The 25658-nt window shown below is 39.3% G+C and overlaps 1 protein-coding gene across 25 annotated transcripts in view; it reads right to left on the minus strand.

Annotated features, from left to right (window-relative positions):
* DOCK3 (dedicator of cytokinesis 3) overlaps positions 1-25658 on the minus strand; it is a 291232-nt gene that overhangs the window by 154444 nt on the left and 111130 nt on the right. For 22 of the 25 annotated variants that reach the window (XM_078385476.1, XM_078385471.1, XM_078385469.1 and 19 more), the window contains exons 10-14: positions 25326-25407; positions 22546-22606; positions 22022-22169; positions 15504-15592; positions 8437-8562 (exon numbers count right to left, since the gene is read on the minus strand). In XM_078385476.1, coding sequence (XP_078241602.1) covers positions 8437-8562; positions 15504-15592; positions 22022-22169; positions 22546-22606; positions 25326-25407 — 506 coding nt within the window. Of the gene's footprint in view, positions 1-6650; positions 7072-8436; positions 8563-15503; positions 15593-22021; positions 22170-22545; positions 22607-25325; positions 25408-25658 lie in introns of those variants that run through there. The other 3 variants (XM_078385479.1, XM_072989795.2, XM_072989794.2) reach the window with 2 other exon arrangements.

Below are 25658 nucleotides of genomic sequence, written 5' to 3' on the forward strand. Positions count from 1 at the left end.
ACAAACAAACAAACAAAAACCAGAACAAGCCCTTATGTGCAAATAGCATACATTCCAGAGACTTCATTTACACTTATGAAAAGTTTCACTGTTCCACAAGACAGGCCTAGATTAGGCCCCCCAACAACACCACCTCCAGGTGATGTAGCTTATTCCATCCCATTACTTTCAGGGGGAAGAAAAAGAGATCTGGTAAGCTGAAGAGCCTAGAAGACTCCTGTGCAGATAAACTCTGTCAGTGACTAGTGACTATCACAAAATGCGAAGGTTGTGGAAGCATTACAAGACCTGTTATTTTTCTGTCCATCAATTCTATTTAAGGTTATTCTTAAGTTTCTTGTTTGCAAATGACTCATTTATGAAACTTAACTCAAGCAGCACTTTATTTCAGTGTCAAGGAACAAAACTTACTCGTTCAGTACAGCACAGATAAATTTCAGTATAATTTATAATTGCAAAAGCACTTCACAACATTGTGGAAAATAACAACCATCATGAACAGTAAGGCAAATATACAAATGAAATCAGATTCCATATGTGGCTTCCCAGGTGATATCCTTTTCAGAGGTAACATAGATTAAATTTATTCCAACCAATTTGGGGCTGCGTGAGCAGGAAAGTGTGCAATAATACACAGAAACAAAGCCAACTGCTATTGTCCCTGAATATGGTATCTCTCCTGAAAATCAGTCTTAGAAGCTACTAGTCAACATGAAATGTTTGTTTATTTGTTTCTATGCTGCCTGTTTCTCCAAAAGGACCCAAGGTGGCTTACATCTTTAATCAGTATTTAAAAGTTAAAACAGCAAGTATATAAATATTAAAAATTAATTAAATGAGTATTATATTAAAATGGTAATTAAGATCAATATTAAAACACACTTAAAACAACAGAGCACAACAGTCCATTTAAAACCCCTCTCAGACCACCAATCATTAAGGAAAAGTCTGCCTGAAGAGAACGGTCTTTGCCTGCCTGCAGAAGGACAGCAAAGATGGGACCAACCTAGCTTCCCATGAGAGAGAGTCCAAGAATCTAGGAGCAGCAACAGAGAAGGTCCTCTCCCATGTCCCCACCAAGTGCACCTGTGAAGTTGGTAGAACTGAGAAAAAGGCCTTCCCTGATGATCTTAGGGGGAGGCTCATGGAAGAAGATGCGGTCTTTTAGATAGCTTGGATTATGATGGCTAGTATGCAGATGGATGGAGTATTATGAACTATAGACTTTGGGGGAAGATCCAGTCAGATTCCTATTACAGAGGATCAGCTTTTCCAAAAATATGGAAGGCAGATTTCATCCTACAATAGCTCACATGCATCCTCTTACTTTGTATGATAGGATGTAAAAAAGAGAGGGGGGGGAGGGAGATACAAAATCAAGCCAATTTATATTTAGATAGTCCTAATTTACGCCTAACATCCTATCTTGACTAGATTGTGGCTGAACTAACTTGTATATAGATTAGAGACTGGCACAAATTAAATAGAGTAACCAAATTTGTTCAAAAATTGCTAATTTGTCAATTCGTATTCATACAGATCAGTGCCCCCCAACAAATAGGAATCAATGAAAACCCTCCAGGTTTAATGAAGATTTGTTTTCCCCAAGCCAGCTACTAAAGGGCACTTTCCTGGGGGGGGGGGCATCCACTTTTGTGGGTGTATAACTTGGATGTTTGAAACCTGATTGTCACCAAACTTGAAGGGATTTTCTTTAAGTCATACCCCATGATATTTTCATGACAAAGCCCAGAGGTATTATTAGGCAGTATAGAACATGCTTTGTATGCAGAACATCTTGAGTTATATCCCTGGATCCCAGTCTGAAACCCTGAAGAAAAAAATGCACAGATAGGATTGATAGCACATGGTATACGTAGATTTTGCAACACTGGTTGAAAAACTGGTGCTCCCGAAATCCTCTAGGAATGCTGACTGTCATTTAAAACAATGTGCAGCTTCAGTTACTTTAGCAACACTACATAAATTATGTACCCCAGTTTTGATGATTGGTATATATTGGAATAATGTCTCATGATTGCTATCTCTAAAAATAATGAAGAGTTTACAAACCAAAATAAGCTTAAAAAAAAAACAACACAAAGGAATAAAAAGTTCAAATAATAAATAAAAATTTGAATGTCAAAAGTTGTTATTAGAATATATTTATTTACTCCCAACCAGTTCCTCAGATTAATAACCTAATCATGCTTATCTATCATATTTTATAATATCACTCATCATAATATTCATATTGTATTTGCTTTAAATCTTTTCTTTACCTATCTCCAAATTATAATTTTCCAAACCTATAACTTAATTAACTGCCTATATTTTGTATTAAAAAATTAACACAAAAATAGGAAGAGTAAACAATTTTGAATTGCTCACAAAAAATCTTCTTTATAACTTTTTATAACTTAGATCTTTATATCTTCTAAACTTCTTGCCGAATTAAAGAGTGAAATACATTTTCCCTGAGTTGACAGACTGATTCAACGACTTTCCACCAACAGCTCCTTCCTGATTCTCTTGAATTTCTCCCTCTGAAGTAGTATGTCAATCTCATTTTTTCTCCTCCAATTTTGCCATCTTTTGTTTTTATTGTTAGTTACACAATAAAACTCCATTCATGGAGCAAATTTAAACCTTGATCCAATTATGTTACCCTGTAGCATTTTCCAGCATGTATAACTCTGAAGTATACAGGATGCCTTCAGTTGTATCTTATTTTATTCTTCATGAGGATGTTGGTGACCAGCTTTAGATTGCATCACCATGATATAATTTGAAAACAGAGATTTGGGTACACTTCGATCGATGCATTTTTATACTGCAACTGTCCAGAATTTTCTTTAGTCACTTTTGTAAACAGCTCTTTTTTGTCAGAATTTGCAAACTTCACAATGTCTTTAGGATACATCCTGCCTCTGTGTTTACAGTCCATTTGATCTCTCCAAGTCTTTTTTGAATCCATCCCAAATTTGGTGCCACTGACTTGATCCATTCCAACACTATATCTCTAAGATTTGTTCCATCTTCAGCTCCTCCTTCTGGAAATCTGCGCAATTTCGCATTTTCCCTTTATCCTCCAAATCAATCAACTTTTAATCAATTTCATTAAACTTGAATTCATGCCAATATAATTTTCCAGCATTAGCTTTAACCATTTTATAAACTTCCTTCACTTTCAAGTCCCCCACGTCATCTCTCACATCTCAGGGAACTTAAAGACTCCACCAGTGGGTTTCTGCAACCTCTAGAACCAGAAGATGATATGCTAACTAATCAATCACAGTATCTTCCTGGACAAACTGTTGAGGTTGGGGGCCAGAGGACTAGTGCTTAGCTGGCTCCAATCCTTCTTTGATGACTGAGTCCTGCATTTTCAGCTTGGGGAAAATCTTTTATCTCTGTGGACCCTAGGTTGTGGGGTGACTCAGGGGTCATCTGTCTTTCCAATGCTCTTTAATGTGAGACTGATGGGAGAGGTCATACACCATTTTGGAGCATATTGCCATCAGTATGCTGGTGACATGCAGCTTTATCTTTCCTTCACATCCTCTGCAGTGGATCCAAGATGTCTGGGTCCTTGAGCATTCCCTGGCTTCAGTCATGGAGTGAACAAAGGCCAATTGGTTGAAGCTGAATCTGGACAAAACGGTGATCCTGTTATTGGGAGGCATTTGCCTGAGCTGAATTAAATTACTCTCCCTCTTTGGAATAGAGTTTGAAATTTGCAGATGATACTGGACTCAACCCTTTCATGGGAACAATAGATATGAGGTGCATCCAGGTTGGTCTTCAACCAGTTTAAGTCCATCTGTGTTCCTACTTGGAGAAAGGGTCCCCAAAGAGGTTTATACGCTGGTGATCTCAAGGACTGACCGCAGTAATGACTTCTACATGGAGCTGCCATTAATGCTGACTCAGAGACTGTTGCAGGTGCAGAATGCGGCAGCTATTTTAAGCGTAAACAAATTTGATCATATTACACTACTATTAGTTCATTTGCATTGGCTTTCTTTGTCTCTCTACACTAGATTCAAGGTTCTGGTACTGACATACAAAGCTCTCAACAGTTTCGGGCCTTGTTACCTGTTGGAACATCACCCCCTAAAATGTCTGCTGGTCCTACCTGGTCTTCCCAAGCCTTGTTCTTATGAGTGACCATGCACAGAGAAGCTCGGAAGGTTGCTACCAGAAACTCAGCCTTCTCAGTTGTGGCCTCATCTTTCTGGAATAGGCTCCTTTGGTGATCTGTCACGCTTCTTCCTTGGTTACGTTTAAAATTATGCTGAAGACAGAGATTTATTGCATTCAACTTCCTTATAAAGGAATACATCTTCAGGTATTTTCCCCAAAAATGGAGGTCCCTGAGGTTACAGAGGGATTTAGTTTTACTCTATCCATCATTAGTGCTTTGCAGTATTTTTTAGCTTTTTCATTTTTACATTTTTAGTTTAATAGTTAATTTTGTTATTGGGATGTTTGAGATTGGATGCTATAGGGCAGGTTAACTGCCCAGATTACTGTATGTCACAAAGTTCACGTCGTATATAAATGTATGAAATAAATAAATAAAATAACTTTTCTTGCAGAAAGTAGACCCTTAGGAGTTTAAGAGGCTCCAACCTCAGACAGAGAAGTTCTGTTTCCACTTGAGTCCACCAAAATAGCACAGACTGGAGGCATGAGCCAGGATTGTGGTCCCTAAGCAAAGTAAGGGAGGGATTCTCATGAGTAGGAATCCTCCTTCTAGGGAAATCAGTTGGCCAATGGACTAGTTTGACCCCTGAAGTGCCATATCCAGTATTCTGACAAAGTATACGGTGTGTACCAATTTTCCTCTATGCCCAAACTTTATGACCAGGTTTGCTTGAACTTATAGACTAATATGCATAGTTTTTCATCTTGGTACCAGCGATGGTGAATCTATTGCACGTGTGCCATAGCTGGCATGCAGAACCCTCTTTGTGGGCACATGAGCCATACATCACTGGATCGCTACCCTAGCAGCCAAACCTGAGGAGGTGGCTGAAGCCAGGGCGGTAGTGCCCTGACAGGCAGCAGGTCAGGATCCAGAACAGCTAGTGCTGGTAGGCTGCCTGAGCTATAGACAGTGGCAGGGTTGAGCATGACTAGAAGCGGGTCTGGAGTGGGGCCTCCATGCCCAGGATTCCCCCTTCCGCTGCCACTTCCACCACTGCCACTTCAGCTTTGGCCGCCACCACCCGCCACCCACTGGGTTGTTGTTGTTTTTTTCCCCGTTTGGGCACTCAGGCTCAAAAAGATTCATCATCACTGATATAGGCTTTTATGGATCTTTCTTCTGAGTAGCAGTTAGCTCTCTATTTAACAGTTGTATTTCACTGTTCCTTTTATTTGCTCACTTCCTTTATTTGACCTGACAACAACCTGGCTGGCTGGACAGGTGCTTATTATGAAGCTATGAGGCAGGAATTTTTTATGCAGTTTTGCTGGCTACCATCAATGATGGTGTGGGAACCCAGTATGCCAACTAGTGAGGGAGCTCTTTATTAATGCAGCAATTAGTGAGTTATTTTTCAACAGCTTTGCCAGATAAGGAGGAATGTGCTGTGGTACTAGCTAGGAGCCAGGTCCTAGCTGTCTTAAAGGTATGAAATGGCCAGCATTTGAGTCTACTGTTGAGTTTCAGTACAGGCTGTAGTTAGCTGGTACTGTGCAGTGCATGTAGCTGTGGATCCCACAGGACACATGGAAACTTAAAACTGAATGTGCCCTTTACTTTTTCTATGGGTTTATGGTGCAGAAAGAGTTTTCAGGTTGTGTCTTTACTTCACCCTGTGCTTTTACATTAGAGTTAGTGATTTATCCTTTTTGTACTATTGGTTTCTATTGCATACTTATTTTACTGTAGATTCTCCCTTTCCCTTTTCTTTCAATAAAGTTTTGTACCTTTTTTCTTCATTGGCATATTTTTGCTTTGGATCCAAAAGACAGCCTGGGGCATGTCAACGCCAGACTGTCACTGGGCTTTGTTCCGGCCTTCCTCACTTGACTTATGTTACTCTCTGGTAGAATTCTGCTTGTTTCTTGACATGTATTTCATTCATTAGATTCACCATGTCTGACTTGTCTGTTTGTGATGCAGGACCTTGCTACTGTAGACCCCAAAAGCCTAGAAACAGGACAACATCTAGATGTAGGAGATATCTTCTCTGGTAACTTCAGTGACCAAAATATGTTGTTCCTTTTCTAAAGCTGACACCTTTATTTATTTATTTATTTATTTTATTTATATCCCGCCTATCTGGTCAGTTAAGACCACCTTTGCAAATATTGCTACGTCCATCCTCTCAAATATCTTATTTCATACTTAATGGTTCTTAAAATTCTATATAAAAACGTAAGCATAGAAACTTACTGATATGGAAGTCTATATGTAAACATATTGACATTAAAGCTTCTGTTTTGATCTACATAGCATCCATTTCCTGCAACAATAACAAGTCCTGGAGTGTATATATTTGTACACGGTATCAATCTTTCTTTATCTCTGGTATATACTTATTTTGGCAGCTCCTCCATTTCTTTATTTTGATCTTGTATTAGAATTTAAGATTGAGAATTCTAGCTCAAAAGGACATTACTATTGTTCCCCTTACCTAGTGAGGTAGTTATCATCTCATTTGCTGATCTCAGCTTAGTATGTGACCCTGAGCCCTGGCCCTCCAGGGAAAAGGTTCCAAAGCCAAACTGCTCCAGTTTCCTTCTGAAAATGAAGAAAGGAGCAGGCAATACCCATCCCACAAATTTGCTATTCTCATGTTACCTGATATTGATGTGTAAGTATATGCATTGTAGTGTTGCAATTTTTAAAAAACTCAGAGAACAAGCTCAGCTTAATACCATGAATGCAGAACCACAGTGCAACCATTACAATGCTTTATCCATCTATTTTCCTACCTGTATTCCCTGTTTCATGCATCTCTGTCTCCAGTTTTAACACATATTTTCACTCCTCTTTCAAATGTTATACACCAGCTAAAATTCTCTACACACCTAGGTGGTCTGTCCATTATTGATCTATGAGGAATGAGAGGTTGAAACAACCTTAATCAGAAACTAAAGGGATTGCAAAACTACCCTTACAGTATAACTTCTTAAGTAACCCCTTCTTGAGCTAACATCTACCTGACTGCAGAAGGGTATTAGAGAACAGCTACTGAGAAAATGAGTGAGCTCATTGAACACATGAGCATTTTTGATACATAATGGCCCTGAAACATCATTCGTTTATTATCGTTGTTAATCTCAAACATTCAATGAAAAATATGGTGTAGAAATGAGAAAACAGCAAGCAATAAATGGACAGAACACAGTAAGGCAAAAACTTACACCCAACTATCTTCATCTCTGTGCCATTAAAAAAGGGAGAGAATGAAGGGAAAGTAAACAAACAGCCAGGAAAATTTAGACAAGAAAATAAAAACAAGTATCACTGACATATAAGAGATGACAGCATGCACTTTACATCAGACACCCAAAATGAAAGACTATTTTGAATGTAGTAAAGAGAAAAGATGTCATCTGATCAGTAATAAATGCTTGTACATAGGAGTCAGACATGAAAGGCATGTTACACCAAGTCTAAGAACATTCTCTTATTTGGTGATTTTGCACTGTCTGTAGCAAAATTTTACTATACAATGCATTCAGACATGAACAGCAGGAACATACAGGCAGCCCATAACTGGAGCTGAAAGCACATTAACAATGATGGGAGGTAAATGATGCCGATTTTTGGGTTTGCAAAATAAGACATCAAAGGAATCCCATGCTTGAAGTCTTGAAAACTAATCACTAAACAATGCAAACTGATCTGTATACTTCTATAAATGTGAGAAATTCCTGTTATCACACTCAGATATTTTCATTAAGAATTATACTCCTCTAGTTAGTTACAGGTTATCTATAACATTTGCTTTTGTTCTCTGAGTTAAACACATAAAAAAGAAAATCTGTTGCCTAATTCAGGTGAGGGAGTAGGAGGAACTGTGTAAGGGGAGAGATGGGAGAGCTGGAAAGCATCAAAAGAATGACAGAAAGAGTAATGGAATAGGGATAGGAGAGAAAAATCAGTGGGGAGAAGGGTGATAAAGGGTTATAGCCACTTCCATGCACATCATTTCGTGTACTACTGCTCCTTTTAACCCTCTATTCTTTTTATGCAAAGAGCAGAACAACAACAAAAATAATCTGCAAAAAAGCGAAAACCATTTCTGAACTAAATATTATTGTCATCAGTATATTCTTACATTGTTACAAATAAGCGCTCTCTCACAAACTGCCATAAAAAGATCAGCACATGTTATCAGGAAAGTTCAATTATTGTTCGTCTTATATTACTTTACGGCTGTGACCAAGTCAAGAGAACTTTCATCCACTTACCAGGCATAATGACATCTGGAAAACCTATTTTTCTGGTAACAGCCACCCCTCTATTAAAAATCATAGGATACTCCCTTCGAATCTGCTCCATTTCTCCACGAAGAAGCTGAAGAGAAATTATGAGGCCTACAGAAAGAAACAGAGTTATTTTTTCAAAAGCTGGAAAGTCAAAATAAACTTGTTTGGGGTAGAGGGGAAGAACAAAAACCCCTACACGACCCACTTGATCCAAAACAGCGAAATACACTGAGGATATTATATTACTGTCACACAACTGAACATTGTCATTGTCTGAAATTGTTTTCTGGCAAGCAATTCAACACACACACACACACACACACAGACACAGACACACACACGTGGACGCATGCGTGCGACCTTCCCCAACACAGTGGAGACAGTCATTTAAAACATAGATGTCAAACAGTTTATAATTGTTTTTGCCCAGAGCAAGCTATTAAAGCTGTCTAAACTCAAAAACAAGAAAAACAATCTGCTTAATTTACACTTGGAACTATCAGGTGGACTGATTTCCACTAACAAACATCAGGGAGATGGTGATGTCATTACTTTTCCAAAATGATTCCAAAGCACATTTAGAATATAATGTTGAAAAAGAACATTCAAATATTGCGGAATTCAAAACCCCTTCAGGCATTTTATCTAGAATTGCAGTATAGGAGTCTGTCAAACATATCCCTCCTGCAGCATGATGAGCAAGTCCTTTAAATTACTGTTTTTGCTTCTCATCTTCGTCAGAATCCTGTTTTATTCAGGAAGTGAAGGAAACTAGTTTATGTGAGGAAGACTCTCAGCAAATTTAAAAAATACAGTAAAGTGAGATCTGCAACCATATGTCATCTGGGGAAAGTCTTATATTTTCAGATGTCGAAGAAGCTTGTAAAAACAAAGGGTCAGAAGAAGCTGATTATCATCACTCAAAAAATGTAGCTGACTAGATAAAACTGACGAAGCAAAATCAATATTCTAGGATTCCTGTCCTCCACCAGCTCTTTTTCTTAAAAAATGAAAAAAAATCTTTATCTACTTGATACTGTGGTTGACACTTAGGTTACACTAGCAACAGGGAGCAAGTCAGAGTGGGCTGCTTTGGAACATTTGAGCTTGATTAGGCCTCTTTAGAACAGGTGGGTTTTAATCAAGCATAATCATTCCAAAGCCAGTATCATGAAATGGCAAAAGTGAATTATTTCCAGATATTGGCAAATTAATAACTTCATCTGTGTGGTGTGGGGGAACAAGTCCCTCAATATGTCGAAAGGTGGCAGTGGAGGAGGGAAAACCTTCTTGACATGCGGCTGAGAACTGCTTGAAGAATTGAGTACCTTTGCAATCATTAATTTAGAGCTGGACTGTTATTATCTTCCCTTTACCTTGCCCTCTTTGCCTTGTCTCCTGTTCCGCGCTTGGTGGCTAGTCAGAGAGGCCTATGGAGGGCTTGCAAGAAACGGGGGTGGGGAAAGAAGGGAGGAGGAAGGGGTATGATGAGGGGTTCAGAGGAGTATCCTCTTTCTGGTGCGTGATTGGGAAAGTAGCTCTTAGAATGGGCTTTGAAAGAGATGGGGAGCATATACAACTCTTTGTGCAACTGCAGATACCACCCCCCGCTCAAGCACTTTCTCCTCCCTTGCAATCAAGCAGCAGAGAAATGAAAAGGCCCCTTTAATAACTTTCTTGACATATAACACATACATATGCACAAGCCCCCAATAACCCAAGAAGCTGTTGAGAAGCTGATTGCAGCCAAAGCCACGTCCATGGATTTGACTGCAATTTTTTTTTAATTATACATGAGAGAGCCCATCAACAATTGTCTTAAAACATTCTTTCACTTCCTTGCCCTCTGCTGAGCAGAATAATTAATTAATTTGCTGAAATCCGGAAGTGGCTTGTTTATTAAGCCACTTCATGATATTGAAAAATTGATGCGAAGGAACCACACACCCCTAACCCCAGAACACAGCAAGAAAATCATATCTATTTCAGCCATTCTGAACTGTTCAAATTAAACAGTAGGCTCCAACCCTAAAACAATCTGAAATGGATTGGTCCCATTTTTAACTGCAGTTTTAATATAGATAACTGTTCAAATTTCTAAACTATATTTTATGGTGTTTTAAAATTTGTCATTACTGTTTAATTTTAATTTTTGTGAGCCACATTGGATCCTCTATGGGGAGAAAGGTGGCATATATATAATATAATTAAATAGATAAATGGTGGACAAAATCATAACTATGTGTGTACAACTTGAGATTGTGCATGTGGCAAATGCACTGCTGATGAAACAGAAGTGCTAGCTCCAAAGCACATCTGCAAACACATTGCAAATTTGGTCATGCTAATAAATAAGTAGATTTGGAAGTAATGCTGGAGGCCTTTTATCTTTCAGGCATCACTTAGAATAGGAACATAACCTCTTACGTACATGCCATTAGGAAGCTCTCTACTTCAGCAATTGAGAAACAACTGAGAGCCCCAGGAAGTATTTATGTATCATTTACTTGAAAATATTCTGGAAAGCAAAATAATGCAGGATATATGATAAAGGCTAAAGCCCTTTCATGTCTCACATTGTTGAATAGTCTGCTGTACAAGAGAAACAATACATGTGGGGGACAGCCTCACTGCTGCGAATCTGACCCCATCTGCTACAAATAAATATAACTACATATTTAATTGTCACCTGATGCTGAGTAGGACCCCATCAGAATTTTCAATCTTACACAGCTTCTTCAAAAATCAAGTGCACCTTTTGTGTAACTTTCATTTAGTCCTTAGTCAGTACACCCAGCAACAGCAATGGGGTGGCAGAAGTGCCATGGGAGACCTAAAAGCCACTCTACATTAGTTAGGCATCCTTCAGTCTCGAAAGACTATGGTAGCGTGCTCTGTATGGAGGGCTTGGAACAGCACCTAGTGTGGCTGAGAAGGCCAATTCGAGAGTGACAGTCCCTTCCACACTGAAGACAAATCCAGTCTGTCCCCTGTCCGGCTCCCTGGTTTTGCTGCTTTTGTGACTTCCTCTTTGCCTCAGCCTGCTGGACAAGGGTCTCTTCAAATTGGGAGAGGCCGTGATGCACCGCCTGCCTCCAGGCTGAACGCTCAGATGTCAGGTTTTCCCATCTGTTGAGGTCTATTCCTAAGGCCTTCAGATCTCGCTTGCAGATGTCCTTGTATCGCAGTTGTGGTCTCCCTCTGGGGCGCTTTCCCTGCACTAATTCTCCATAGAGGAGATCCTTTGGAATCCGACCATCAGCCATTCTCACGACGTGCCTGAGCCAACGTAGACATTGCTGTTTCAGTAATGTGTTCATGCTGAAAATTCCAGCTCGTTCTAGGACTGCTCTGTTTGGAACTTTGTCCTGCCAGGTGATGCCAAAAATCCGTCGGAGGCAACGCATATGGAAGGTGTTCAGCTTCCTCTCCTGCCGTGCACAAAGGGTCCATGACTCACTGCAGTACAGGAGTGTGCTTAGAACACAGGCTCTATAAACCTGGATCTTCGTATGTGTCGTCAGCTTCTTATTGAGCCATACTCTGTTTGTGAGTCTAGACAACATGGTGGCTGCTTTCCCAATGCGTTTATCCAGCTCGACATCTAGAGAGAGGCTGTCAGAGATGGTTGAGCCGAGGTACACAAAGTCATGAACAACCTCCAATTCTTGTGTGGAGATGGTAATAGAGGGAGGTGAGTCCACACCCTGGCCCATGACTTGTGTTTTCTTCAGGCTGATTGTTAGTCCAAAGTCTTGGCAGGCCTTGCTGAAATGATTCATGAGTTGTTGGAGGTCTTCAGCAGAGTGGGCAACAATGGCTGCATCGTCTGCAAAGAGGAAGTCCCGCATGCATTTCAGTTGGACTTTGGTCTTCGCTCTCAATCTAGAGAGATTAAAGAGCTTTCTGTCTGATCTAGTCCGGAGATAGACGCCCTCGGTTGCAGCTCCAAAGGCATGCTTCAGCATGACAGCAAAAAAGATCCCAAAAAGTGTTGGTGCGAGGACACAGCCCTGTTTCACTCCGCTTAGGATGTCAAAGGGGTCTGATGTTGAGCCGGCAAAAACTACAGTGCCTTTCATTCCCTCATGGAAAGATCTGATGATGTTAAGGAGACGAGGTGGACATCCAATCTTGGGAAGTAAAAGGCCATCCCTGCTAACCAGATCAAATGCTTTTGTAAGGTCTATGAAGGCCACTAAGAGTGGCTGTTGTTGTTCCCTACATTTCTCCTGCAGCTGTCGGAGGGAGAATACCATGTCAGTGGTGGATCTATTAGTTCGAAATCCGCACTGTGATTCTGGATAGACTCTATCTGCAAGCACCTGGAGCCTCTTCAGCACAACACGGGCAAGCAGCTTCCCTACCACACTAAGAAGAGAGATGCCACGGTAGTTATTGCAGTCACCCCTGTCTCCTTTGTTCTTGTACAATGTGATAATGTTTGCATCCTTCATGTCCTGTGGTACTCCACCTTCCCTCCAGCAGAGACAAAAGACTTCATCCAGTTCGGAGGTGATGATCTCCTTACAGCATTTCAGCACTTCAGCGGGGATGTTATCCTTTCCAGGTGCCTTGCCGGAGGCGAGGGAGTCCAAGGCCGCTTTTATTTCTGCTAGGGTTGGTTCGCTGTCCAGCTCTTCCAAGACAGGCAGGCACTCAATGTTATTTAATGCTTCTTCGGTTACTACATTCTCTCTGGAATATAGCTCAGAGTAGTGCTGTACCCAGCATTCCATCTGCTGTGCTCGGTCCTGGATGAGCACACCTGTAGCAGACTTCAGGGGAGCAGATTTCTTCTGTATTGGACCTAAGGCCTGCTTGATACCATCATACATTCCTTTGATGTTACCTGTGTCCGCTGCTAACTGTATCTGAGAGCAGAGCTGGAGCCAATAATTGTTGGAGCATCTCCTGGCAGCCTGTTGGACTTGACTGTGAGCAGCTCGAAGAGCTTGCAAGTTGTACTCGCTAGGACAGGCTTTGTATGCTGCTAGAGCTCTTCTCTTATCCTCGATGGCTGGCATTAACTCCTCTGAATGGGCTTCGAACCAGTCAGCCATCTTTTTGGTCTTCTTGCCAAAGGTGGACAAGGCGGTGTTATAGACAGTGTTCTTGAAGTGTTCCCATCGTTCAGGTGCATTTGCATTAGCCGGACCTGGAAGGACTTCCTCAAGTGCTTGGGCAAATTCCTTCACTTTTCTTTGATCGCAAGTCTTGCTGATGTCAATACGTGGTCTTCCTTCCTTTTTCGTGTGATATACTCTCTTTGTTCGTAGTTTTACTCTACTACACACCAGGGAGTGATCAGTATCACAATCAGCACTCTGGTAACTGCGTGTGATCGTAATACTAGGAAGGCTGGAACGTCTAGTGAGGATTAGATCGAGCTGATGCCAATGCTTGGATCTTGGATGCCTCCAGGAAACTCTGTGTTGCAGCTTGGTGTTAAAGAATGTGTTGCTGACACAAAGACCATAATAGCAGCAAAACTCCAGCAAGCGTTGGCCATTTTCATTCATCTTTCCAATGCCAAAACGGCCTAGACAAGTGGGCCAAGAATTATGATCAGCACCAACTCTAGCGTTAAAGTCTCCAAGAATGAACAGTGCCTCTCTTTCAGGGACTTTTTGGATAGTAGCTGCCAGATCATCATAGAATTTGTCTTTCACTTCTGGAGTGGATGACAGTGTTGGTGCATATGCGCTAATGAGGGTTACTGGTCCTGCTGATGAGTGGAGCTGCAGAGACAGGATTCTTTCACTCCCCACAGTAGGTGGAACAATGCATCTCAGAAGAGTATTTCTGACTGCAAAGCCAACACCATATTCCCTGGTCTCATTCAATGGTTTTCCCTGCCAGAAGAATGAGAAGTTTTTTTCTTTGACAGATCCTGAGTCTGGCAGTCTTGTCTCTTGTAAGGCAACAATGTCCATCTGCAGTCTACTCAGTTCCATGTCAATGACAGCTGTTTTGCACACATCGTCTATTTCTTGCAGGTCGTTAGGAAAGCCGTAGTCAGGAAAGCCAGGGGTCATTGTCCATACATTCCAGTTGCCCAGCTTAAGGGCAGAAATTTTCTTACGATTGTTGCATGGTGCACGGTTATCGATCTGCTTGTCGGGTTTGACCCTAAACCCCACGCACCCCGTGAAGTTAACAGACCGTGGCGAGGTAGCACCTTACTGGCTGGGGGCTGCCCAGCTTAAGGCGGGCGGTATCTACCTAGTGAGGTGCAATGACCTCTCCCACCGTCAGAAGTAGCCCCTGGCGTCCTGCTCTACGCCAATTGAGCAAAGACTTATAACCGGTAATTGCTACTTCCCGTGTTGTTTCGACGCTGTATGCGAAGCTGGAGTGTCCGCTCCACTCTACATACATACACAGAAATGTCTACATGGTCAATCAATAGGGAGTTTCATCTTACTAGCCATTCAGGCTCACAAAAAACTAGAACCATTTTTAAAAAAAAACTTTTAAAAAATATTTTTAACATAAAATTATATTACATAATAGCCGCACAGAGTGGTAGAATATACCAGATGGGCAGGATATAAATCAAACAAACAAAGAAACAAATACATGCAAGAGAACAAAAAGGAACACAATTGTAAGAAACAGTGTGTGTTGTGCACAGGTGTAAGAGAGCAAAGGGGGAAAACCGTTGGGGACTGACTGCATGCAAGATAGCAGGTAAGAGAGTGTTGTGGAGTATGTGCAAGAGCAGATGAGAAAAACAGATACTGTTTTAATTGATTATTCTAATTTATTGTACAGGTTAAACGCACTCTGTTAGCTTTGTGTTACTGTCCGAGGTACATGTGAATCCAAAGGTGTGCATTTTGCTGTAGTCAGAGAAACCCACTGCTACACAATCCTACTCATGATATTGCTGTAAGTTTGCATGCCTCACTGTTATTTGTATTTATTCTTAGCCCTTGACTCTTCCTGTCCATTGGCTAATTAATTGCAACTACTTTATATGTTTTACAATGTTTTCATGTCAAAAAGCAAGTATAAGTTTTAAAACAGGAAAAATTATGCATTACCATAGTTTGAACTTGGTGCTGTATATTTGGTGCTGGATTTCCGAATAATGTTTTCATGGATCTGATACCATTCATTTTCATTGTTACACCTAGAAAAGGACAGGTAGTGTTACTTATTGCCTTTGAAGATTTAATTATATATGTACATAATCTGCATACTAAGGAAACTGTTTATAATTATTTTGAATAACAATACACTGAAGAAAAGAAACCTAAGCAACTGTGTTTAACGAAGATCGTACAGAGATGATAAAATCTGAGATGGTACAGATAATAGCTCTCATTTTCAGTCAGTACCTTTTGTCATATTTTGAAGTCCAATTAAACACTATTGGTGCTAAGGGATACTAGCTGCTCTTTTACATAATAAATCTGTTAACTTGGAATTCTGCTCTTGCTAGTTTACTAGTAATTCAGCAAGTCTGAATCAGCTTTATAAACATGTAATAGACACATAAAAAGTTAATTCCATAGTAGAAAACAGTGCTATGGTTGTTATACGTAAGAATACCCTGTGTAACTACAGGGCTGAAAACAGGGAAAAAACTGAAGTTGCACATTGCTGGAAATTAGCTCACAGCCTATAATCAGTGGTGCAAAAGGTATGAACCATCTGGAAATTAATAAATTTCATTGCACAATTTACTTTAAGATTAATATATATCTGCTTCCCCCCCTTTCCCTTCATTCCTTTTTAAAAAAATTGATAATAATTCTTCATTAATTACTGAGACATTTGATACATACAGATGAATAAAAACAGTTATCCACAAATCCATTTCCCAGAAACAGATGCCCCAGGACCCCTGGAAGGATGCCAAAACTTCTCCTTAGTAACAGCAAGAACAAAGAAGAAACTCTCATTTTTTTCTTATATAAAAGAACTCAGTAAAAATCTTCACATCTTTTCAAAACAAATGGCTGACCACCAACTCTGCCATGTCAGAGTATTTGGTGGTAAGGAAACAAATGGTGGTAAGCACAACATGAGACCTCCTAGGAGGCTAAGCCAGTATCAGTGGACCCCAGATGGCAAGGGTAGCAAGCCTTTTCCTATAAATGATTGCCAACGGCTATGCACACATACTTGTGGTTTGCTTTTTAATGTTTTTAAACCAGTGAAATTAATTGTATTTAATTATTCTTTGTATCTCCTTTTCATGACTCATGTCAGACAACATCTACTGCAAAAGGCTCATTGCTCCATGGAAGAGAACTTTCACTACACACATATGTTCCTAGATTTAATGGCTATGTTGGACAGTAAAGGCAGGAAGGACTTTTGAGATCTAGGACAGCCACCAAAAATCAGAAGGTCTAATACAGGGCCATGTAAGCCAATGTTTAGATTTGCAGTAAGGCAACTTCACAGTTATTTATCTAACTGATACCATGAACTTCTTCAAAAAAGCTCTTCTCATGATCCATTTAGGGTTTTATAAGTCAAAACTAGCACTTTGAATTGTGCCCAGAAATGGACTGGGAGCCACTGGAGCTGTTGTAACTTAAGTGGTAAAACACATGCAGCCCCAATGGGGTGGTTGTGTTGATGGCATAATAGTAATGTGACATTACATATTAATAACATTAAATATTGATAACGTGAAGTTACATTACACCAATGTGAATAGAAAAATGTTACATTCCAAACACTGTTCTATGTCACACTAAGTAAGACTAACCTGTATTTAAGGCACATAGTTTGCTGGCCCCGCTCTGTGCACACCAGATAATACTGATTAATCAATAGAACATATACCTCACTGGCCATTCCTAGCTACAGCTATGGCTACCAAGAAGTCATTGTCAAAATGTCTAGGGAAACTGCCAGCAGTTAAAAAGATTGGTTGCGCAACTAGGAAGAATTACACAGAGTCTCCCCTGGGCTGTCAATGAAGGATGAGACTGCACCATTTGTAAAACTGAAGGACGTGATTCCACCATGGTTTGTTCTGCTTGTTGAACCTTTTGGTGCTGATGCATCTTCTTTCTGATTAACTGCATCAGGAAAGGGTAGACGTTTCCACCTTTGGGTAGATGTTTCCGCCTTTGAGGAACCTCTTTCTTCAAAATGGCTAGAGCTACAGATTCCACTGACTGAACTGGTGTCGGATCTGAAAATGTGATGGCCAACAATGGTTGAAATCTCATTGCTTAATATAGTAAGTTACAACTACATAAGGCCCACCAAATCCACATAATGGAGAGGAGGAACCAGCTTATCAAATCCCCATTGATTTAATGGACCAACTCTAATTGCAACTGAATATGCTAATGTGTTTCATATAGGCTGAAGCAGTAAGACCTGGCAACATATTCTCCAGCAAAAAAGATGGAATTTTATGAATTATTGAAGCAGGTATCTTAGGAAACTCTTTGATAGACTAAAGGGCTTTTATCCACCTTCAGTCCATCAGCCCCACTCCAGTGAACATGTCTGATGAAAAAGGGCTATATTGACAAGAATCAACCCAGTGTTGTTCTCTGACTCAAAGAAGGATTTCTGCTCCATTGAAAATGAATGGATTAAAGAAGGTCTCAGAAGCCACAAGCCTGTAAGGAGCATCATGAGGGTGTTTCACAACACTGTGAAACAAAAGAAAGAAGACAATAAAAGAAGACAGAATAAACAATAAGGGAAATCCCTTTTACATGAACTATAGAATAGTAACAAAATTAGATCTTATGTCTATTACTGCAGTGGCAGTTGACATTCAAATGAATGTTAGCTACAACTTGAGGCTTGCAAAGCAGGAAAGAAGAGTGGTAGTTATGAGGGAAAATTGAACCATGCAAGAGCAAAGTCTAGAGAATACAACGAAGAATACAGAATAAGAAAAGAATAAAGCAGATAACTGGAAACACCTTAAGAAACATTTCTGTAAGTGTACATTTATATTGACAATACAGAAAGGGTTTGAATTTAAAGATCTTCTGGAATATCCAAGTCAAATCTAGAGTGTGGGCTTAACAAAAGCATTGTAGATTTTTGTCAGCTGCATGAAATTTCAGACCAATCTTTCAAGTAGTAGATTTTATGTTCACTGTATGTTACTAAATAATTTCACCAGTAATTCTAGAAATATTTTTTTGAATCATATTAGTTCAGAACTGGTAAGTGAGTTATCATAATAATATTGCCATGTACATTTTAAACAGTCCTAGCTGTCACTATAAATTATTTCTGACTTTGACTTCAGAGGTATTAACACAGAAGTCCCTGTTTGACTGAACCATGAGGCTATAAACAGAAGCTAATACTTTTGGATTTATGTGTAATGGTAAAAAGGAAGCAAAAGTTGTCATAATTGTCTCTGGATCAAACCACAGTCTCACAAATAATAACTACAGTTTAACAGATCTTCAAAGCAGAATCTTGAAGATGGGCACATCATAGAGCAACTGTCTTCTGGGGGTGCAAAAAATTCATTCTTTTTTTAACAAAAAAGGAAGGGAAGAGGAATGCTGAATGACTGGCAATTCTTTTGTCTAAGAAGCTTGGGAGGGACATTCAAATTCAAACTCCAGAGGTGCTATCCAAACCTGATACCTCTGTGCTAAGACTACAGTCCCCATTTTGCAACTTGCTTTAAGCAGAACAGACTCGCCCACAAATGTGGCCAAGATTTTTGGAGCTTTTATGTTTTTTCTGTATCATGCACAGCTCTGTGGTGTCCAGCCCACCTGAAGAAGATATGTATGGATTGAAAAGTAGCTTCCGTTTGTAACTGTTAGTGGTCTAATAATGGTATCCTCCTCCCTTACCTTTGAATTCTTATTCTAAAAATCATTTACTGCTATGAAACAAAATACTCTTACTACAGGATATGTGGAAAAACATGAATAGAGACAGAAGGTATAAACCAACACAGAATCACTGTAGGTATAGAAAAGAACGCAGCAGGTGCATGCATTTAAACAAAAACAGGCTACATACATACCATTAGTACCACCCTACACTGGTTATCAGGACAAATAGGAAACTAATCTCTCTTGCCAAAGCAGTTTCTTTTACTACTCTTTAGAGGTAACATAAATATTATTTAGCCTTATCTTTGCAGTAACTGCCTCCAGAAGCTGTGTGAAACTGCAAAGAATATTTTTGCCTAAAATGTTTTCTTTTAAGGGTAGACATACCTATCCTTACGTGGATCTATTCATATGTGCTCCAACATGCTGCTTCAATCTGCGAACCTGTCAACCTTTTGAGAAAAGTGGTGTATACTAAGAGATACTGATTTCCCTAACACAAATCAGGAACTGGAGGTGAATCAAGGAATTGGAAAGTAACTCATAAGCTGAGATGCACACTGTTGAAGCTGCTTCACAATATATCATAGGGGAAAAAAGCAAGTGATGAAGCAGTCTGGGTAAATTTGCTATTTTTAAAAAAATTGTTTAAATCAAAGGAACTTTCTTTCTAAAAAATATCATAGCTTGAAACAAAATCTGACCTTAACACAGTTTAAGGAATGTTTAACTCCTTAAAACTCAATGCAGGAAACTTTAAATTAATTATAATATAAACAACATGGAATTCCATCTACTGGAATGTTGTCTCACAACAGCTATTTAAAGAAATAGGTTAGAATTTCGAAACCAAACCAATCAGAAAGTTGCAAAATTAAGTATGGGACACATTTCTGTAAATATATCTACTTTGTTATTTATTGTTTAGTCATTAAGTCATGTCCGACTCTTCGTGACCCTATGGACCAGAGCATGGCAGGCCCTCCTGTCTTCCACTGCCTCTTGGAGCTGGGTCAAATTCATGTTGGTAGCTTCGATGACACTGTCTAACCATCTCATCCTCTGTCATCCCCTTCTCCTCTTGCCTTCACACTTTGCCAACATCAGGGGCTATTCCAGGGAGCCTTCTCTTCTCATGAGATGGCCAAAGTATTAGAGCCTCAGCTTCAGGATCTGTCCTTCCAGTGAGGACCCAGGGTTGATTTCCTTCCGAATGGATAGGTTTGTTCTACTTGCAGTCCAGGGGACTCTCAAGAGTCTCCTCCAGCACCACAATTCAAAAGCATCAATTCTTCAGTGGTCAGCCTTCCTTATGGTCCAGCTCCCACTTCCATACATTGCTACTGGAAAAACCATAGCTTTGACTATGCAGACCTTTGTCGGCAAGGTGATGTCTCTGCTTTTTAAGATACTGTCTAGGTTTGGCATTGATTTCCTCCCAAGAAGCAGGTGTCTTTTAATCTTGTGGCTGCTGTCACCATCTGCAGTGATCATGGAGCCTAAGAAAGTAAAATCTGTCACTGCCTCCATATATCCCCCTTCTATTTCCCAGGAGGTGATGGGACCGGTGGTCATGATCTTAGTTTTTTTGATGTTGAGCTTCAGACCATTTTTGCGCTCTTCTCTTTCACCCTCATTAAGAGGTTCTTTAATTCCTCCTCAATTTCTGCCATCAGAGTGGTATCATCCGCGTATCTTAGGTTGTTGATATTTCTTCTGGCAATCTTAATTCTGGCTTACAATTCATCCAGTCATGCCTTTCGCATGATATATTATGCGTATAAGTTAAATAAGCATGGGGACAATTTACAGCCTTCTCATACTCCTTTCCCAATTTTGAACCAAGTGGTTGTTCCATATCCAGTTCTAACTGTTGCTTCCTGTCCCACATATAGATTTCTCATGAGACAGATAAGGTGGTCAGGCACTCCCATTTCTTTAAGGACTTGCCATAGTTTACTGTGGTCCACACAGTCAAAGGCTTTTGTGTAGTCAAAGAACCAGGAGTAGATGTCTTTCTGGAACTCTCTGGCTTCTCCATAATCTAGCGCATGTTAGCATTTATCTAGTTACTTGACTCTAAAAGTAGCTGGGATAACCTTTCAAGAACATGAATATATTCTGCAACTGATGTTTTTAAAAACACATCCTAATTCATAATCACGGAACCCACATTGTACATGCTTGCAAGGTATATGACATTATACAAAGAGTTCCTATAGTTTTCATTTACTGTATTTTTCCATGTATAAGATGCCCCCCACTTTTCCAACCCAAAATTAAGAAATCAATATTTTAAACATAAAACAGAACACATTTTTATTTAGTAATTAGGTAACATTTACATACCAGTACTGTGATATTATGCATCACACTTAGCTTTGAGCATATCACTTTATTTAGCTTCTGGATTCAGAACGCTCCAACATTACCAGTCTCTGTTGCATCTGAGCACTGCCTACACACTCCACCTTCAATGAGGTGTGTGCCAATAGTTTTGTTCAGCATCAGCCAAAATCAGTCACAGAAGGCTTGTGACTGGAGGAAGCTAAGTCTCGTGATAAGGCTCATGATTGGAGGAAACTAAGTCTTGTGATTTTAGGAAGCCTGTTTGCAGAGGCAACATATGGGCAATTCCGCAACAGCGCATTTATCTCCTCAGCTTACTTCTGTTTATAAGACGACCCTCAATTTTTAGTCTAAAGATTTTAGACAAAAGTATCATCTTATACACAGAAAATATGGTATAGTTAGAACATATAACTTACGTGTAAACTTTGAGAACAAAATCCTTTTCTTCTTTTAGCTCAGAAATTGATGGAATTATGTCCATGATACTTAATACTGCACAACCGTATGGACGGCGGTAATGTAGATGAGATGGACCCTTTCTTGAATCATTCAGCAACATACGACCTAAAACAAATTTTGCAATTCAGTTTTTGTTTTCAACTTTTATACTTTTAAGAATTTTCCATGTAACACATCAAAATAATTACACATTTTCTCACATTCATATCATATATGTTATTTTCCTCTCAAAAATTCAAGAATATTACAATATTCTTTTCACGAAGACATAACAAGTTGAATCTGTGCTATAGTTCTAGGAGTGAAGCTTGGGCCAGGATGTGGGAAGGCAGGGAGAATTCCAAAATGTACAGGGCATTCCTGTCTGGTCATAAGTAATCTCTGTATATTAAATGAGAAGCAATACAGCACATAGAAAATACTATTTTGTGTTGATTTCTAAATGACGATCTTAAAATGTATTTAATAAAACTTACTGTACCTATACGAATAACATGAGCAACTATGTACAAATCTTTTTTCATATCCTTGCTGCTGAGATCCTAAAGGATTAGAAAAAATATAAAAATAAATTCTACAATATTTAATATAATATACTACTTTCAAATAGAAAATTAACATATCTCATAACAATATCCATATAGAGATGTAAAGAGCTGGAGAAAAGATGGTGATGAAAGGAGTAAACAACAATAAATGTTTTCATTGAGGATTTTTATTTTCTGTTTTTCAAGTGGAAATTTGAAATTTTTCAGGAAATTGAAAAACAGTACATCTACTACTTTTCAGGTAGTTATTGTTTAAATAAAATGCATAACAAAAATAGAAGCAAAAGGGTTGAAACACCTTTAAGAGTAACAAACATTTCAGTGTGAACTTTTGTGGATTTCATTCCACTTCTTCAGATACACAGAACACAGTATTGAGATCACAGCTTTACACACACAGCACAGTTGGTTGTAGGAGTGGGAACTGAGTGAATTGGAATAAGAGATGAAAATGCATTATTAACATTAGTAAAGAATCTGCCAACTGCATAAATATGCTAGCAACAGGAAGAGTACTGAGTTAACACAAAATGTGTATAAATTAATCCACACAGAGTTCTACTCTTGGGAAAAGTTTGGTTGTACTGAAGTCAGACTTTTATCAAAGAAAAGAATGTGCACACACATACAGTGTGCTGAAAAGTCCTGGATTCTGTTTAAACCTTCAGATGCACACAGTAATTTATAAATATATTTATAAATATATTTCACTTCTGCTGTTTCCCCCTCAAATCTCCCACTGAAATTTATTTTATTTTTATTACAGTAGCCATTTAGAGATCAGTGGCAGAATGCTCTTAGAGGTTGAAATGTTCTGACATTTGATTTTGCATTTTGCTGTTTCTAGTGTCAGACGTGTGTTCATTTATTCCTTTTGTATACAAATTGTCCTGTTTGCCTTATACAGAGGACTACATACAGTATATCACATCGAATTATGTACTCTGGCTGCACTATCATTGGTTTGTACAATGGGAAATTAGTTTTAAGCACCACAGGCACATTTCTTAATAGACAACCAACTCCTCTCTTTCCCTACAGTGGTTCCCAACCTTGGGCAAATACAGTGTTTTTGGACTGCAGCTCCCAGAACCTCTGGGTAGCACAGCTGGTGGTGAAGGCTTCTGGGAATTACAATCCAAGAATACCTGGGTGGCCCAAGGTTGGGAACTACTGCCCTACACAAAAGCAAAGGTGCAATGCCATATAGTGTAATCATGGGGGGGGGGAACCAACTTACACCTCACTTCATAATCCCTCACTACCTTCAACCATTCGAATATAAATGAACACTCTCTCCTAGTATACAAAACTCAGTTTTACAGTCACTGTGCCCAGCACTGTAAATTAGTGATTTACATCATTAAGCACAAACATAAGATAGCAGAGGAATAAGTGAGAAGACAGAGGGTATTACACAGTGAGTAAGCGAGAGAGTGGAGGTGAGGAGATGTAGTTTTGTACATCACAAAATCAAGTGTGCTGCTGCAAACATACTTTCCTCATTTTTCATGACTTAAAAATGAAACCTCTGATGTTTTCTCACTTCCCCTCAGAGGTTTCATTTTTAAGATATGAAAGATCTCCAGGAACCAAATCCCTGTTTTAACATTGAGCCTAATGGGGGGAAAGGATTCCATTTACAAGGTTTCATTTTCCAACCATCACCAGGGAGCCAGTTGGGTTGGAAGTGCAAGACTCTGCTGCATCCACTTTGTGCAGATCTACTCACAAGTCAGAGAAATGGAATTACATCAGAGGAAGCACAGGACACTGTTTCCATGTACTCCAACTATACTGTCTTTTACATTATTACATTGGAGGAAACGGAACGATCCATAATGCACCCACTCCCATAAGGAAACCCCAAAGTAGCATTTCAAATGTTTTACTCAAAATTTTAAAAAGCAGCATATTTTAAAACTGTTTAAAAAGCTGTGATTCCTTCCTTGTCAGCTATTTCTATGTTAGGGGTGTCAATCCAATTACACAAGTCATAGCCTAACCTTATTTGTTTTGTAACCAATGTCCAAACAGAAGCCTGTCCACAAAATATGGTTTATTTGGAGCGTATAAACCAAGGTCCAAAACCACAGTTTGAAGCATTTTTTTCTGCAAGCCACAATTTGAATTCACAGACCAATGATAAACCATAGTGAAGTTCTCTGTTCTGCTTCCTAGGGATTTTCACCATGGCAGTGAAACTTGCACCATTTTAAGAGGCTACTGCACCTTGAAAATATAAGTATATTAACAAACTAAAATAGAAAAACAACTAGGAGGTATGTCCTATCTTCTGGATCTTTGGAATTTTAAACTGTGTCTGAAATTTTATCCCTTAGAGAAGTCACATTAGAGTAGACACACTGAATGATGAGTGAACTCTGTAAGTTCCATTGAATCAACTAGGCCTACTCTAGTTGCAACTTACTACACTAAAGTAAGTCACAAGTAGAGCAGGCCCACTTGAATCAATGAAACTTAAGCAAAAAGTTTTCCCACCAAATCCACAGATTCAACATAACTATTCTAGTGCAATTATTATGCTAAACAACAGGATGTGTAGCTTCTTAACTCCAGTAAACACACACCCAGAGAGAAAGGGGAAGGGGAAGAGAGATAGTTTTGGTGGAAGCTAACTTCCCTCTGCCAAAAAAATAAAATAAAATAAAAAATTCACTGAGAGGTAAAGAAAATGAAAATTGTTACATACTGTGAAAAGTGCACACATTCGATCAATCTTCTCTGGGTTCTTAGGCCCCCCATTCTTGTTTAACCTTACTAGAAACCTTTCACTGGAAGACAAAGGATACGAAACATTTGAGTTTCCTATAAAATGTTCTATGCAACATACTGTATGAATTTCCAAATATTTAAGAATTTAATTCAGAGATCTGGAGTTAGCTTAGTCTTCTATGATGACAGTTACGAGACAGTGGACAGGGATGTGACTTATGGGTTAACACAAGAAGGGAAAAACATAAAAGAGGCTCTTAGTTTTGGGGAGGAGGTTCTTTTGTTAATTTCCGAAAGAGAGCCTCTAAAA

Source organism: Pogona vitticeps, chromosome 2 (genome assembly GCF_051106095.1).
Source record: "Pogona vitticeps strain Pit_001003342236 chromosome 2, PviZW2.1, whole genome shotgun sequence".
Lineage (NCBI taxonomy): Eukaryota > Metazoa > Chordata > Lepidosauria > Squamata > Agamidae > Pogona > Pogona vitticeps.